Raw genomic sequence first — 18,611 nt, 5'->3', positions numbered from 1 at the left:
CGGAAGATCTGTATCATGCAGAGCGAATCAGTATGCAAAAATGTTTTACCTTGGGTACAATTCAAAGGTACAATGACAGCATCAGCAGGACAGTAGAATCCTTCAGGGCATACTTTACATTCATATTGTCCAAGATTATCCTGGTAACTTCCAGCTGGACAAGGTTCGGGACGTGGGCTTCCATTCTTACAACGATGTCCTTTAGTACATTCCGCTGCATCGCGGCGAAATGACCCAGAAGGACAATAATAACCTTGCATACATTTAAAAGTAACGTTAGTTGTGGCTTGTATAGGGCAATAATATCCTTCTGTGCAGTTCTGACAATGTGACAACGATATCATGCTTCGATGAGGATTAAACGTTCCTAGCGGACATGGGATTTCATATGAAGTCCCAGCTGGACAATAATAACCAGCTCGACATGTCACAGGTGTAGAAGAGTTGGACCCGGGAGCACAATAATAACCTTCGGTACAATTACCCGCAGGATACGACAAACCTGTAATATCGCAGTACTTTCCAGCCAAACAGATCAATGGCGCATGTGAGCCTCTCGGGCAGTAGTGACCCACAGGGCAAACACCCCCCGTTTGATTGACTAAATACGCTGGGCATGTGAAATCGAAGGAGTTGTTATAAACTAGATTGGAGAGAATTGTAGGTCTTTTACTATATGCTCCTCTGTTGCAAAACCATCCAGGATCACAATCACCAGATGCCGACGTCAAGCCGTATCCATTACAGTATTTACCAGGTGAACAAGGCAGGCAGTGAGATGGTTGGCTTGCAGCTGTCAAGTTATTAAACGTACCAGGGGGACATTTGAATGGTGTGGCGGTACCAACGGGACAATAGTTACCTGTTGGACATTCATCACCAAAACTTTCATTGACTGGATTAGGCTTTAAAGCTCTTCCAGTGCAGTAAAATCCAGAATAACAACTTCCATTTGGTGCTGCTTGACCAGAATTCGCACAGTACTGACCACCAGGGCAATCAATGCAATCGGACAACATTCCCCGTTTTTCCAGCGGTGTATATGTTCCCCTAGGACATGGCTGAGGTTCATACGAACCTTTGGGACAATAATGTCCCGGTGGACATGGACCGCCCTCATTAGTTGTAACATTTGCATTTGGAAGAGTTGCGAGAATGGTGCAGTAATACCCTTTGTAACATATCCCACTTGTTTCAACGATTCCTGATTTCTTACAATAATGGCCTCTCAAACATGGCTCACATTGCTCCAAGCTTGTTAGCTTGCTTCGATTACCAAATGTACCAAGTGGACAAGGGTGTTGGTATTTTGCACTTGTGCCGTTTGGACAGTAGTAGCCACGAGGGCAGTCAAGAGGGTATACCACGCCGTGCGTTGAAGAGTTTATGCCACTCGAAAAGTTGAGTCTGCCTTCAGCTGGGTCACAGTAACTTCCCTCGGGACAGATGTAACACAAGCCCATTCCTTTATATGGTTGATAAAATCCAGGCAAGCAAGGCTCGTGTATACCCGTGCCTTCGGGACAAAAATGTCCGGGTCGGCATTCTTTGTCTGGTGGACTTCGCAGTGTTTCGCCGGCAGGACAATAATAACCTACAGAACATTTTCCTTCGGGTTTAGCCAAGGCATAGGAGCCGCAATACGTGCCCGGATCACAAGGTTGGCAGTTATTACGACGCTGATTACCACTATTAGGAGAATATGTTCCCGGCCAACATGGCAGTTGATAAGAGCTTCGTTCGGGACAATAGTAGCCTGGTTCACAGAACCCACCACTGTCCGCACCATTAGGTTTGCTGTTTATAGTGCTTCCGTTACAATAGTATCCAGGAGAGCAAGGACCAGATACATCACGAAGATAGTCTTTATCACAGTAATAGCCTGCGGTGCACAACCTAGGTTGATCACTTCCAGCTGGACAAAACGTTCCTTTTTTACAGAATCCTCCAGTGTTTCCTAATAGTGGGCACCCACTATAGTTAGCAAAGATGGAACCATTGAGTGGTTTTTCCTCCCAAGATCCACCGGTACAATACCAACCTTCAGCGCATAAACCACGAGGCTCAGCCAGTCCACTTGTTGGACAATACTGACCGGGAGGGCACAGTTTGCAATCGCTAATATCATCACCTTTGGTATAGTTTTTATACGTACCTATAGGACAAGCTTTAGGCAAACCAGTGCTATTCGGGCAGTAGTATCCACGCTGACATTCAGTAAATTGATAGGAAGCTGTAGGGCAGAAATAGCCAGAAGGACATGGTAAACAAGAATATTGACGGGTCCTGGGGTTATATGTGCCGGGTGGGCAAGGAACTGGTTTGGTCGTTCCATTTCTACAGTAGTGACCTATAGGACAGGGTCCACCACTGTTTGTGATATTTGTTGGGTTAGGTGTATCAGATCCATTCTTGCAATAATACCCAGCATAGCATTCACCTGCGGGCCATGTCAAAGCCGGTTTATCACAGAAGTGACCACTAAGACAAGGGCTGCAATCGTTTGAAGATGATTTATGGGTAAGGTCATTAAACGTTCCCCGCGGACAAGCTATCGGTGATGATTTATCGCCTCTTGGACAGTAGTATCCCCGCGGACAGATACCAGCATTACCTAATTAAAAAATGACAAGATATAATAAAAAAATTACATTCTTCGTTTGCAAGCTACGTCATAGCCGCCATGTTGCATGATTTTAACAAAGGATTTTCCATATTTACAATGCAAATCTCATCCAGCAAGGCGAGCATTCCATTGTCCTCTTACTCCCAGTGGGATGGTTGCAACCAATTTCCGAATGTATATGGTTTGAATTGTGAATTATATATGGTTTGAATTGTGAATTTCAAATAACTCAAACAACATTCTTGTTAAATAAAACAAATATACAATAGACAACGATGGAAAGTCGTCGTCACCTTTATTTCCTCCTGATGGTGTTGGAGTATCCGAGCCATTTTTGCAATAGAATCCAGCGTCGCATAGACCACTGACATTTGTGCTGTTCATGGCATCGCAATAATAACCAGATAAACAAGAGAGGCATTCATCAGGTGATGTTAGTAGGAAGCTATTGCTGAATGTCCCTGTTGGACACGGCTGCAAATCAAAACCGGTTTCTTGAGGACAATAAAAACCTAAGAAGAGAACATTGTCTAAATTAACGCACTGAAAAGAATATGGAGAAAGCAACTTGCATGCAGGATAATAATCGCCTGAGTTATGACAATTGTACTAAAATTTGACTACAGTTTACGCTATATCGCCGCCTCCATGGAAGAGTCTGAAAGAGAGTTACCAGAAAATGGCATGTTTATCACGGGAGTAAATCATAATGCACAGGCTTATGTAAACCTTGCAGACTTTTGTGAGAAATCTCTAGCAAAAAACATCTTTTATTTCTTTTATAAAACAGCAATAATGCGAAAGAGTTCAGTTTAAAACAAATGTTTTAATTTTCTTCTAACATGTATTCATGATTGATATTTACAAATTCTCTTTGATTGATTTAATTGATTGACAGATGCAAACAGGAAATGCAAACTCGGTTATTGACCTATCAGCGCACGGATTTTATGCTTGATATTTTGTGAAACTGTGTGATACAATGAGTGCAATCCGTACCTGGTAAACAGGGAAACGGCTGAAAGCGATTGATACAAAAGTACCCAGCAGGACACGAATAGCATTCAACAGCTTGAGAATGATTCATGTAATATCCTGGCTCGCATTGCTTAGGTTGACCGGTACCTGACGGACAGTAATGACCTCGCGGGCATTCGTTACCTGAAAATAACGTCAGAACTATAATCTATATAGAAAATATTTAGTCAACAAGATGAAAAACATGAAACCATTATTCAACCTTCAATAATTTGTGAACAATAATACCTGTCCTTTCGTCAGTGGGAGTTGAAACTGTGGCATTTCCCAGGCAATAATAACCAGCAGAACAGTTTCCTGAAGTAGCGTTAAGGCCCATCCTATCACAATAATGTCCGGGTGTACAGGGTTGGCAATCTACGACAGATTTTAATTGCCCAAAAGCAGAGAATGTACCAATTGGACACAACTTTTCTACCACAGTGCCCATTGGACAATAATGTCTACATGGAATAAACAGTAACATTGTTTTAGGGTGTCATGTTCTTAGAAAATTATTCGCTTTTCTTGAATAAAATAGTGTTGTACAAGCAGTACTCAGGATGTACTTTATTTTTACGCATAATGCATTACACATTTCACTTCAATGAAGCAGTTTGCACGTTTAATTTAGACATCAATTACTACAGTTTATGGGAAAACAGTATTTTTCCCAAGAATTAAGAACATATTATCATACCCAGGAGAACATTGTCTTCCGGTGTTGCCATCTGTAGGCGCTTGTTGACTGGCTCCTTGTATACACCAAAAACCTGCCGAGCAATCACCATCCCAAATCGTATTTGCCGTTCCTGAGCAAAACTTACCGGGAGGACATGGAGTACATTCATCGCTGCTCGTCAAATGTGTCCTGTTGCTAAATGTTCCTAGCAAATACAACATTGCTAGCTCAAAGACTGACCAATCAAATATTAAGGTGAGAATTTTTCTCTTTGACATTTTAGACTGTTTTCTTACTCAGCATTCGCTCTTTGCTACCGATTTTTTGCAATCAACAAAGTATGGAAAGGTATTAACTCAAACGTAAACATTTCTGCAAAATAATTGCGCTCTGTGCAATACACAGAAAATAAAATGAGGTAAGTTAATATAAACTTAGTGATAAAAATAAAATAAATACAAACCATTAGGGCAGCCGTATACGTGAAACTCGGCAGTACCATTAGGACAGTAATATCCTCGAGGGCAAGGTTTTGGCAATTGCACACCGTGTTCACAATTCGTAAAATTTAGAATAGAAGCATCGCAGTAGAAACCATTGGGACATTCCTTACATTTCCATTCACTGTATTCGTCCTGATAGCTGCCCGACTCACAAGGACGCTCATTGCTACTTCCATTCGGGCAATAATGACCAGGTGTACACTTGTATTTTGCAGGTCGCTTAGAAGATTGCCCGGGTGGACAATAGTATCCACGATCACAATCCCCGGTAGGGCGTAATAGACCTTGCGTTTCACAATACTTCCCTTCCGTGCATGGCCGACAGTCGCTTTTATTGGAATTTTGAAGAGAGTTCGAAAATGTTCCAATAGGACATTTGATAGGATCTGAAGTTCCGCTCGGGCAATAATGACCACGCATGCATACGTTTCCGGTCAAGTTATCACGTGGATTTGAGATACTAGAGCCAGTTAGACAGTAATAACCTGGGTCACATGGTCCGGTAACATTAGATAATCCTGAGGTTTGACAGAAATTACCTGAAAAAAATTAATCCAATTTGCTACGTTTTCATGCTACTTATCATCATCGTCGTAAATAATAATGTGTTGAGATGTGTGTCTCTTCACGATATTTTTGGCTCAAATTTTGCCAGATTGAGAGCAGGTTGAATGCTAACAAATTACCTTTTTCACATGGCAACGGGTAAGATGAACCGGGGGGACAGTATTCACCAGGTTGACATTCCCCACCAGTCGTCGAGTTGGGACAAAAGCAAGATGTGGTATTCATTGTGCAATTACCATGATGAACAGGTCTTGGGGACCATGCACCACGAAGACAGTACCAACCCCCTGCACATTCTCCACTAGGTTCACTACGTCCTGAAGGGCTGCAGAATTTGCCCGGGGGGCATAATTCACAATCACTAAGAAAACGAAAAATGTCTTTTGACAAAGCTTCATAAACTGTTCCAAAGCAAAGTGTAGAAATATGTTTCCCAAGCTTATTTTTTTAATCAGAATAATGTTGCAGTAAAACGTTGAGCTAAAATTGAAATTTTAGAAATCATGGAAGCTATTCTCCGATAGCATAGCATGGGCGAATTGACCTGAGTTTCTCAAAGTCTATCTTCATTAAGAAGACATTAATTATAAGTAATATTGATTAACACATCTTTGAATATGCAAATAGAACTTTTTTCCAGAAAAGCTTTTAAATCAAGAAAATTGCCTTGCCTAAAAGCAATTCGTCTTCAAGTTTTAAGCTCATTTTTAAACTCAATTAATTCGACAAAAAAACTGATTGATTGCACTCACTTGGCATTCACACCACCTGTTTTGTTGTTATAGTAACCACGTGGACAGGGAAACTGTTCAGCATATTTGGTTTGCTCAGGGCAGTAGTGGCCTGGCGGGCATTCCTTATCGCATGCAGATGAATTCCCATCACAGTAATAACCGGCACAACACGGTTGACAAGTTGTTTGACCGGTCAAGTTGGTAAATGTTCCAGGCTCGCAGCCTTTAGGTGTCCCAGTGCCTGGAGGGCAATAACTCCCTACGGGACAAGGTCCTCCGGTTGGGTTACTTCCATCAGGATTTCCAACTTTTGCACCACGAAGGCAGTAAAACCCTGCGTCACATCGGGTTGAGTAGGTTGTCAAACCAGTTTGACCACAGTAGAAACCAAACCAGCAATTTTCACACTGATCAACGTTTTCCAATCTTGTCTTATTCGAGTATGTTCCTAATGGACAGGGTAAGGGCGATGTTGTATTTCTCGGACAATAATGACCTTCTGGACATGGCCCTGCTACTCCAGTTGGTGTAAGTTCAGGGTTCGGAACAGCTGCTCCTTCAATACAATAGTAACCTGGGTCACATGATCCAGTAACCGTAGATGCATTAGGAGATCCACAGTACATTCCGCCATCGCACTGCCGACATTCTGAAAAAGTCAGGCAATAGCTACATTTAGCATTAACTTTCCAGATATTAAAAATTTACTTTTCACGTTGACACGAGAAAAAATATTCCGCAACCTTTCAAATTTCAATAATACACACTCATTATCCCACATCATCCCACCTGACTGATTCCTTAAGCTCAGCGAAGTACTATAGGTTCCCTTGGGGCAAGACTTCCAGTCATAACCAGTTCCATTCGGGCAATAAAATCCAACCGGGCAGGAAACAGGATCTAGACTTTTATCACCAACACAATAGTAACGTTCTGGGCAGATTTGACAAACCTCTTGAAGATATTCCTTGTTAAATGTTCCGTCCTGAGAATACAATCAAAACATAGAAACTCCCTTTCATTGTGTAAAAATTTTTAAACACTCAACGAGTTTATGGCTACATTTTTCATTGCAGGTAGCCACTTTTCAAAACGCTATGCAGAGTCACTTAAACTTGATGAGATTAAAAGTTTTCTGTTTTTGTACTTTCCTTCGCTACATGCCTTTGTCAAGAATACGTCTGTGCATCACTTTGAAGCCTGTCTACTGTTATTGACAACGAATAATGACAACTTCACAAATTTCACTAATATTGACATCAAAGAAAAAAAGCAATGCGACAAAAGTCCAAACATCCAATTAAATAGCGAAAAATAATCTTAAGAGGGCACTGTGAAATGCAACTGGTTTTATTCAACTTACTTCACATGGAAGGGGTGTAGATGAGCCAATAGGACAATAATGACCAGTAGTGCATCTACCACCAGTGATCGTGTCATTAGGAGTAGGAACTAGAGCTCCACCTCTACAATAATATCTTGAAGAGCATTTGCCATAAGGCTTGGTCAATCCTGGACGATCACAAAACATGCCCGGAGTACAGGGAAGGCATTCGTTTTTTCTTCTCAAACCAGTGACGTTAGAAAATGTACCTGGAGGACAATTCTCAGGCGTTTCTGTTCCCTGGATACAGAACTTTCCACGAGGACATATTTGACCTGTAATATTGTCAACGGGTGTTTTTGTCGAACTACCTCTTATGCAGTGATAACCGGCAGAGCATTCTCCAGTAAATGAATATGACGAGCCTATTTGAACAAAATAGGTATAAATTACCATGTATATTATTTATTATTTAGAAATATTCGCATACAAGAGTAAATTTACTCAAGCAACAAAAATGCAGATTTAAAAAACGACTACCACAAACCTTTACAATATTTTCCGGGGGGGCATGGCAAACACTGATGGCCACTAGTCAGTTGCGAACGGTTGCCGTAAGTTCCTTTTGGACATCCGAATTCGGTCGCAAACCGCGTACCATTGGGACAGAAGTAGCCACGTGGACATAGATATGATGAGAAATCACTTAGATCATTCTTGGAATCGCAATAATAACCACTGGGACAAATCTTACAGTTGCTTTGCTGCATTTCATCTTGGTATGTTCCAGATTGGCATTTTATCGGACCAGGACTACCTCGTCCACAGTAGTGACCACTCGTACAGGGAATGGCAACTTTGGAGAATTGACCGGGGGGGCAATAAAACCCAGGCAAACAAAGTCCACTTGTGCTGCTTAAGCCTGGCACTTCACAATACGAGCCAGCAGTACAATTTCTGCATTGGCTTTCCTTGTAATTTCCAGTACTGTTGGAAAAAGTGCCACGCTTGCAAGTGAAAGGTATTTGTGTTCCTCTCGGACAATACCGTCCCCGGGGACATATGTCTCCCGTGATACCATCATCAGGTTTCGATCTCCATGCACCTTTTGCGCAAAAGTAACCAGGGCTACAAAGAGCAGTGACGTTACTGTTTCTTGTGCCTTCACAGTAGAAGCCGCCTGTGCAAGGTACGGGATATTCACTCCCTAATGGGCAGTAACTTCCCGGAGGGCATTCACCTCCAGTAGCATTGCTAGGGCAAACACAATCTCCCGAAGTAAAGTTGTCCAAATCCATCGGCATGTCAACATAAGCCCCACTTACACAATACCAACCAGCTGCACACTTTCCAGAGGGTTTCTTGAGCCCACGCGTATCACAATAATAACCAGGTGTGCATGGTAAACAGTCCGACACAGTATGACCCATAGTTTTGTTATTGAAATGCCCTTTAGGACAAGGAAACTCATCTTGGTATTTGGTACCGTTGGGACAGTAATGTCCAAGTGGACAAGGATGCGATAGATGAGTGGAGTTCTCCGGACAGTAGTAGCCGCTCAAACATGGGAAGCAGTTCTCCTCGCCAACGTTAGGGTTGTATGTTCCTGCTCGACATCCCAGTGGGTGGGAAGTTCCATTTTCGCAGAAATGACCTTTTGGACACGGACCACCAGTAGATGTTACAATGGATGGATTTGGAGTCGCCGAACCAAGCAAACAATAAAATCCAGCGTAGCAATCACCTAAATGAATTCAATCGGTGACTTCGTAAAAAGAAGTTGAGGATGCCCTTTTCTCTGAAGCTCGACAAAAATAAAAAAGATCAGTACCTGACGGAGAAGTCAAATTCTTTTTACCACAATACTTTCCATGCAAGCATGCCTGACATTCAGAAGAATCTTTCAATCCTTTAACGTTAGAGAATGTGCCAGGAGGACAGCCGATAGGATTGATCGTACCAACAGGACAGTACATCCCTTCTGGACACACACCTCCTATACCTAAAAAGAAAAAACATAGTATATATTACCAAGGACAGTAAAACAGCCAGGTTTCTTGAAAGTTTTCAACAACAAATGTTCTTGATGTTGCATGCTGAAAGTCAATAGTAACCTAGATATTTCCATAATTTCTTAAAAGCGCCATATATATTAAACAGTTAAAGTGGACGACAATTTCTTTAGCGTAAACATGTTTCGGCATGCTTATGCCATCTTCAGTTCAAAGAACGATTCTGAATTCTATTGACAGCTATTTTTATATTACTTAAGTGAGAGGTATCGAACTACTAGATGATGGAATTATTTTCAACTTGTAAATAATTAAATCTCACTTAAACAATATAAAAATAGCTGTAAATAGAAATCATAATTATTCCTTGTACTGAAGATGGCATAAGTATGCCGAAACATGTTTACCTTAAGGAATATTGTCGTCCACTTGAAACGAGATATTTTTAATTGCAACAAAATAAATATAATTCGTGATTATAGGTTGGCTAATTACCTGTAAAGTTGGCACTTGGTGTAGGGGTGTTGATGCCAGCTTTACAAAAATAACCCGGACTGCAAGATCCACTTCCATTTCCCGATGAGAAATCGACGATTCCATAGATTTGGCAGTATTTACCAGAATCACATTGCAAGCATTGATCTTCTCGGCCAATACCAGTCTACAGTGTGTGACAATTTACTTTTTTGAGTTATTTCTGTTGTTTCAATAGCGTTACATCGTTTTGACTTATTGAGTTTTTGAAAAACGAAAAATTTAAATCAATTCTAATTGCATTCATTTCTGAATTGATTTACTCAAATATCCAACCAGAAAAACTCCAATATAAAATTCCTTGCCCTAGCAACTTAATCACTCTTTCATCATGAAAAGATTTCTTTAAAAATAAAATAAAAATGCCTCTTTTAATATCTAAGACGCGAAAAAGACTCGGATATAAAATATATTCGATATCTTCGTATATTGCTGTAGTAACTTGTCTCGTCATGTCCTAATTGGATTTTGATTGGCAGATTTGTGTTAATATGGATGTGACATGTTGCAGAGAATGGGTAAAAATCATACAAGTAAAAGACGCTGTGATTTTGTGCCAAGTAGAGCACCGTAATTTTGCAGCAACAATATTGTATAAGTTCAATAGCAATAATAATAATGGCTCTGTTGTAAACTACTAAAATACTTGTAAAATTACTGAAAAATTTTTCTTTTTGCTAACACGTATGATAATAGAGGAAAATTATGGACGCAAAATGATGTCCAATGTGGGTATACATAAAATTTCTTTCAACTAGATTTGGTCTGATAAGCTTGGACTCTCCCACCTGCTTTATAAAGTTAAAAAGTTTAGTGCAGGGGGCGTGTGTTTAATCCGACTAAATCTGGTAAAAAAATTTGCATCAGAATCCTACCGTAGGATTCCAGGTACCAGGAGGACATTTTTTCCAGTTGTGTTGATGAGACCCCATTGGACAATAATGACCTTTAGGACAATCTAGAGGCGTTCCACTTCTTTCGCTACAATATTTTCCCTCGGGACACGTAAAACATATCGCCAAACCAGAGATGTTACTTCGTATATGAAATCAATGAGAGATTACGGAATGAAAATATGATCAAATAATTCGCACTGTAGGCGGAAGGGAGGGGGGAGGGGTAAGGGGCGGTGAGATACAATTAGCAGAAAGTAGAAGAAATCAAAATGCAGTAGTTTAAAACATCGCCCAATTTTTTTTCAAATCATACAAACTAGAGAATATTTTACCATTAAACATAGTTTACGATCTTGTATATCGTATGAAAAAACATACACGTACATGTATCTACAAAAAATCACGATCAGAAATGAAACAACATGTATCTACAAAAAATCACGATCAGAAATAAAACAATCTTCGTAGATGTTTATAACAAGTTTACGGCAACTTACCCGTATGTGCCTGCCTTGCAAGGCAGTGGAGTGTTACTTCCTTGAGGACAATAATGTTTTGTTGGGCATATGTCGCCAGTTCGTCCATCATTAGGCATTGAAGACTTAGCACCACTGATACAATACCAACCGGCGCGACATTCACCAATGGGGGCATTTAGACCAATACCATTACAGAAAAGACCACCATCACAAGGCGTACAGTCTGCAGAACTTTTTGCTCCAGTATAGTTGTTATAGGTTCCATTCCTGCAAGGTGTGTCGTATGGACGCGCAGTTCCTTTTAAACAATAATAACCCGCAGGACAAACGCCCCCATACTTAAAGTCACCATTAAGAAGTCCATTTGACCGATTTCCCTATAAGGCAAATAGACAGTACTTATACAGAATACGTACTTGCCAAATAGGTCGACAAAACATCAACCGAGCAAAAAGAAAATTATCTTTTTCATCTATGAAAAACACGTAAATCATTCCAATTGCACTTACAGGATTAGGATAAGATGAGCCTCCCAGACAATAATATCCTGCATAGCAGTCTCCTTCGTCACTCGCCAGTCCTTCTTGACTACAGTATTTTCCCTCTTTACATGACAAACATGCATTTTCTGAGTCCTTGGCCTCATTAGGATTGTAAGTCCCCTAAAACAACGCAATGTCTCGTAAAACTCCTGGGAAATAAATCTTTTATTCAAATAAGTATAACTTTAGACTAAAAATGAAGTAATGGGATTCACCACGTGAAGCGTGAGATGCGTAACTGTTTATTTTATTCAAATTTCTATGTACAGTAAAAAATTCCTCATACACCTACCGCTGGACACGGCGTAGGTAACGTACTGTTTGTTGGACAGTAATAGCCAGCTGGACAGAGAGGAGGATTCACAAGGCCAGTTGTATTACAATAGCTATTAGCAATACACAAATCACAGCGGTCCATTCTTTCAGCCTGTTAATACAAACAGCCTTTCAAATAAAGTGAAAATATTGCAGTTAAATCTTGTCTCTTGCTAATATAACTCAAAGCTAGAGTTTACAAGATGATAGTTGTGGAAGTTTGCTTTCTCATTTACACAAGTAAACAGCATCGTATCGATATTCAATATATATATTTGAGTACATACATAATTTTTCTATTTATAACTCAGAAAATTTGCATGCACTCTTTAAAGCCATGTTTCTTGTGCGAATACATGAGCGTTTAATCAAGATATATAAGGTGACATCATAGAAAATATTCTGTTCCTAACTTTGTTAACTCACCCTTTGATACGTTCCAACTGGACACGAAACCATATATGGGGATCCCTCAACAGCATAATGTCCAGGCTGTGATGGAAACTGTGTTGGTGTTACTGAAGAGTTGGTGCAATAATAACCAGGTTGACATTTTCCAGTTGGAAATGGATTAGTATCTCCTGCACAATAGTACCTACATAAATACATCATGCCTAGACACTAAGCGTATGCAAACAATTATACAAATGCGAAAAATATGTACCACATATCACACACAATTCGTAATTCATGCAATATAAAAATTTCAAAAGAGTAAATAAAGACAAATATTCCATAATTCACTTACCCAGGATCACATGCTTGACAATCTGCACTTGAGCTTGCTCCTCTCGACTTTCTGTACGTTCCAGCAGGACAGGCCTGTGGAGTTTTTGCACCCTCTGGACAATAACCTCCAGCGGGACATAGGCCACCGGTAGGACCATCTGGTGGAGCCTTGAAAAATAATCAGTCGGAAATCATTTTACATCTGAATAGCTGTCAGTGAAAGGCATTGTCAACTAATTCGTTGACTAAATGTTCAACCTATTGCAGCATGTTAACATAAATAACTAACCGAAGTAACTGCCTTTCCACGGCAATAAAAACCAGCGTCACATGGCCCAGTTGGTTTCGTAAGCCCAAAACCAGCACAGAATTCTCCGGCAGGACATGCTGCACAATCCACGCTTCTCTTCACATTAGACGAAATGCCATAGTAGCCATTCGGACAAGGCTGAGGTCTTGTTGTGCCAGTTGGACAAAAGTAGCCCTTTGAAAGAAAAATACAAGACACATTATATGAATCGAAAATTGTGCTATTAGATTATATTTTCACTAAACATATCTTTGAAAATGACAGTGGACTTTCGAAAGCGATTTATGCACATCTCTTTTCCTTTTCAAGGTGCCGTAAATGCTCGATTTAGCACCGCGGTGCTTAATTAATCTTCCCGATTCTGAATGCGGCGCTTGTCCGGGAGCGGCGCTAATTAAATAATTTTCAACTTAAGGCTCACACCAAATATATTTATTGACCCCAAAAAATAACAAGTAGACAAAATCTATTTACTTGATACAATACAATATAACTTAACGAAAAAAGTTGCGTAACAAAAAAACAATATATCCTTTTACTATCAAATTTATTTTATTATCAATATCTGAGATGCGGCGCTTAACCGGGAGCGGCGCTAAAACGAGCACTTGCGGTATTGTAGTTTATGTTAATGTACAAATTACACAACTTTTTACGTTACATTGCATAATGAGAATTTGAAACAGCAGGTATATTTGCTGATGTTACTTCAAACAAGCAGAGTTTCCTTCATTGTGAAGAGTATAAAAAATTTCCTGATCATTTTAACTAAGAGATTCCTTGAAACAAAAGAAGGTTTGAAACTTTGCAACGACTCATTGCGCAAAATGACGTCAAAAATTGTGCTAATCGAACATTAAGAAAACTTCAACATCTTAAGAATGAAAAGAGACAAGCATAAACTGTTTTAGGAAATACAATGTCATTTTAAAAGTCATACTCTCTTCAGTAACTTATTCCCTCACATACACCATAAAGCTGAGTTTATCTGAAATCACACTGCATTAATACATTGCTACTAACAATTGGACAGGGTTTCGGAAGCGGAAGTCCCGTGCTGTTACAGTAAAATCCGGCGACACAGATGGTACAGTCCATACTTGATATGGCTGAAGATGCATTACGATAGAAGCCAATTGGACAAGGATACGAATATCTATACGCAGTTCCAAAGGGACAATAGTAACCAGGTGGACATTTACCTTCCTGTTAGAACCAAAGAAAAAAGATTCATGATACATGATAATATAAATAAGATTAATATAGTTTAACAATATTCTATAATAGTTTAATAATCCATATACATAATGTATTTTAATAAACAAGTTAAATCTTGTCTGATATAGCTTAACAAGTGTACTAAATTGAAAGTTTTATATTCATTATATCGACAGTAATATCAACTTCACTTTCTCCTTTCTCGTGGTTTCTTTATTGTATAGACGTATAGACAGGAGTTATAAACAGTAAAAATACTCACGACATCTTCCAAGCCTTTTTGCTCACAGAAATAACCCTCTGGACATCGCTGACAGTCACTTACAAGTTTTCGACCCGTGAAAGAATTATATGTCCCATTAGGACATGGAATTGGATACGCATTCTATGAAAAGACAGACGCAGAAGAAAAAATCGTGAAGTTTTAAATACGTTTACAAATCTTCCTTTCTGTTCCATACCTCATCTCCTTTCAAGCAATAATGCCCTTTCTTGCAGGCGTGAGAAACGAGATCAGGTGCTCTATTAGTACCACGTGGACAATGCATGCCAGCTGGGCAGATCATTTCGTTCAACATAACAGAACGATTGGTTGCATCACTGGAACAATAGAAACCAGCTTCGCATGTACTGCAAGTGTGTGCACCTGATGACTAAACAATGAGAGACAAATTGATTTCCAAACGTCAAGTGAAAGCTAATGTCTGTATTCTAAAAGCTCGCGGACATTCAAACTCATTGAGTGCGACTCAGAAATCGCGCCACCCGCCAATCAACGAAAACTCGTTTGTCCATTGATGGCAAGACTTTTGCTAAAATATTTTAAATCAAGCAATTAGTGGAGTGAAAATATCGTCTTTGAAGTCCTACTCAACCAACGAAGTGTACGCTTGTATTTTAAAAACTCACGCACACTCGCACTCATTTTTGAGAAAACATAATGTGTTCAATATGTACAATTTTGCTTTATAATCAACAAGTACGAAATATTTGTTTGGTTGAAATACCGTCATATCAACACCAGTGAAATTTTGGAAAACATGAAATTGTGTGGAAGCACGACGTTCCAAGTGGTGCTAACCTAGTATGACTGAATAAATTCCAGCGTAACTTCATTAACCACCCCGACTTTAACACTTCGCTTAACACCAAAACCGCGTAGTAAGTCTAGATCTACTTACAGAGTAATTTCCTTTTCCACACTCTTCAGGAAGAATAGTAGCTAATTCAGCACATGCATAGCCTGCCAGACACGTTTTGCATTCGGAAGCCGTCTGAGCAAACGAGAAAAAGATTTTACTGAGCACAACATCTAATGTTATAGGCATCAACGAAAAGAGAAATTTAACCAACCATTGCCTTTGTTGAATCAAAGTATTTGCCTTTCGCGCACTTTTTCGGTATAGCAGTTCCAGCTGGACAGTAATGACCTTCAGGACAATCCTCACAAACCTCCCATCTCACATTACCAGTACGATTAGAGTATGTACCATCAAAACAAGGAAATTCAGTACCGTAACGAGTGCCTTACAACAAAGGGGAAAATCGAATCAAATTAAAGCAATTCTTATAAAGTCATGGTCAGCAACATTTTTTGACTGTGAAGATGACTACAGCTAAGGTTGTCAAAACGTCAGTCAACATCAACAACAACAGTCCTTATCAGGATTCTACTAACCTGGACGATCTACATCTACAAACAACACAAAGTATCTTTTCTCAATGCAGATTAACCATTAGATTGTTTACCAAATTAAGTATTAGTGCAAGACAAAAAAGTTATCAATTTAAGTTCTCTACAAAAAAGAAAATCTTAGATGTTATGTATTATCATCTTACTTCTCGGACAAAAGTGGCCAGGTTTACAGAGATCAGTTGGCCTATCTGCTCCTTCTTGGCAATACCATCCCTTAGGACACTGGTAACAATCAGCTTGCTTTTCGAGGTTTGTCAAGTTACCCCACGAGCCCGCAGTACATGGATGCTGCGTAGGTGTTCTGGTACCCATAGGACAATAATGCCCTATAACATAACGTAAATAAATTGTTTCTTCGGTGAAAACTGTTTTCTAGGTATTCAAAGATTTTTTCTAGCAGTCAATAATGTGGCAGAATACAACGAAAAGAGTACACTTATTTGATTCTATTCGTCATTGTTATAAGCAGAAGCCATGCAGTACTGTAAAGAAAAATAAAAGCTTTATCTCTTATCCGTCAGTGAAGGCATACCATACCTCTAGCACAAAGTTGCGGTGGTTTCTGCTTTCCACCGGTACCAGCTTCACATGCTTGTCCAGCAGGACACGGTGAGCACTCCCGAGAATGAGTTAGATTATGATAGTCAGTGTAAGTTCCAGCTGGACAGGCATTCGCTTTATCATTAGGGCTGGAAGATCCTTCTGGGCAGAAATAGCCAGCACTACATGTCATTGTGGGCCACGTTTGTGCCGAAAGAGGGCATGCCATGCCAGCAAAACAGGGTCTGAAAATTCGCGAAACATCAAAGAAATGCAAAGTGATCGAGTACGTGATGACATACGAAACTAACGTTTAGGTTTTGTATAGAAGTTGGGCAAATGCAAGCAATCTTGCCATAACAAAAACTTACAATGTTCAACATAGCACTCTACGCAATATTCGTACACCACAAAATTTCTAATACCCTGATATTGATGACAGTCAAAGTAATTAGACTCACCTGCAATCTGCTAATTTTGATTGCTCGTGCAAATTACTGAAGGTACCAGGAGGGCAAGCCTGAGGCTCTGAAGTTCCACTCCCACAGTAATACCCCATAGGACATGTCTTACACTGTGAGCTTTCTTGAAATAGGTAGAATACACACATGAAATCATGCGATATTTATAACCACTGTATCGCTCATGCTTCATCAGTCTGAACTTTGTGACTTACATATATACACACATACTAGCCCGAGCAGAAAATATTAGCGTACAAGAAAACTTATCTAAATGTACAATGTTTTTGACAAAAAAAACACTTTCAATCAATAAATCAACATCTAGCATTATTATGAAAACTATGAAACGTTTGCACTCACGAGTGGCTCCTCGCTCTTCAGTAAATTTTCCAGCTGGACATTTGCAAGGCGATATATTGCCTGTTCCAGTTCCTTGACCGACAGGACATAGCGCTTTTCCACGAAGACAATAGTGTCCCAAAGGGCACAATTTATCCCCACTGGGATCACCTCCGGTACATGTATATCCAGCTTTACATTCGACGCACTGATCTCTATTTTCCAAACCCCATTTGGTACTGAACTCGCCGTCCGGACAAGGATACTGGAACTGAGTTTGGGTTCTTGCGACACAATAATGTCCTGGGGGACATCGTAGTCTGAAATCAATTAATACAATGAGATTATCAAACATTTACATAGTTGTGATTTTTACAAACCACACTAAGCAGTGCTCAAGAGAAAAGCAATGCCAAGAGATGGGAGCCAATTTATATTATCTCATGCAGTAAAGGAATGAAACGCACGATGTAGTTGGATATCCAGGTGTTGCAGGAGGACAGAAGAATCCAGGTGGGCACGGATGACAACCTTCAACTTCAGACTTGGCAAGACTTGTGTTACCAAATGTTCCAGCAGGACACGCCACCTTTCGTAAACCATCTGGACAATAATACCCGCTCGGACACATACCTGAACCTAATGATTTCAAAAAAATGCAAGAAACCATCAACTGAATTGAACACTAAATTGAAAAATAGGTCTGCAACAATTACATATGAAAAACATTAAATAGAAAGAGAAACGCCGACTGTGTAGAAACATACCTGGTCTTGAAGAGGTACTTTTCGAGGCACACACATACCCAGGGTCACAATTAGCACACATTATTGATGATCTGTTACTGTATTTCCCAGGGTCACATGGCTTTGGTTCTAAATTTTTCACATCGCAATAAAAGCCAGCAGGACAAGAAATACATTGCGTCAACGAACCAAGAGAATAATGTCCGTCCGGACAATCGATTGGCACTGATGTCACATTAGGACAATATTTACCAGCAGGACAAGGTGTACAACTCTATGAGCGAAATTAAAATGAAACTTGGTTGAATATGAGGAAGGATGGGCATATACTACTTAAG

The 18,611-nt window shown here is 39.8% G+C and overlaps 1 protein-coding gene across 1 annotated transcript in view; it reads right to left on the bottom strand.

Annotated features, from left to right (window-relative positions):
- The window catches only part of LOC124445150, a 46,716-nt gene that overhangs the window by 20,747 nt on the left and 7,358 nt on the right, over positions 1-18,611 (bottom strand). Inside the window, 31 exon segments of the mRNA XM_046995855.1 lie at positions 50-2,614; positions 2,920-3,138; positions 3,626-3,787; positions 3,893-4,107; positions 4,344-4,530; positions 4,789-5,367; positions 5,515-5,756; positions 6,148-6,778; positions 6,919-7,114; positions 7,493-7,878; positions 8,001-9,197; positions 9,285-9,455; positions 9,961-10,126; positions 10,875-11,034; positions 11,393-11,751; positions 11,884-12,036; positions 12,209-12,343; positions 12,658-12,826; positions 12,980-13,128; positions 13,250-13,444; positions 14,294-14,476; positions 14,751-14,873; positions 14,950-15,141; positions 15,670-15,762; positions 15,842-16,014; positions 16,328-16,510; positions 16,722-16,969; positions 17,186-17,309; positions 17,549-17,847; positions 17,995-18,166; positions 18,295-18,547. Of these exon segments, the coding sequence (XP_046851811.1) occupies positions 50-2,614; positions 2,920-3,138; positions 3,626-3,787; positions 3,893-4,107; positions 4,344-4,530; positions 4,789-5,367; positions 5,515-5,756; positions 6,148-6,778; positions 6,919-7,114; positions 7,493-7,878; positions 8,001-9,197; positions 9,285-9,455; positions 9,961-10,126; positions 10,875-11,034; positions 11,393-11,751; positions 11,884-12,036; positions 12,209-12,343; positions 12,658-12,826; positions 12,980-13,128; positions 13,250-13,444; positions 14,294-14,476; positions 14,751-14,873; positions 14,950-15,141; positions 15,670-15,762; positions 15,842-16,014; positions 16,328-16,510; positions 16,722-16,969; positions 17,186-17,309; positions 17,549-17,847; positions 17,995-18,166; positions 18,295-18,547 (10,279 nt within the window).

The sequence above is a fragment of the Xenia sp. Carnegie-2017 genome, unplaced genomic scaffold (assembly GCF_021976095.1).
Source record: "Xenia sp. Carnegie-2017 unplaced genomic scaffold, XeniaSp_v1 HiC_scaffold_22, whole genome shotgun sequence".
In the NCBI taxonomy this organism is placed as follows: Eukaryota; Metazoa; Cnidaria; class Anthozoa; order Malacalcyonacea; family Xeniidae; genus Xenia; species Xenia sp. Carnegie-2017.
Note: the sequence above shows the minus strand (reverse complement) of the source record. Positions and strands in the feature narration are given on the sequence as shown.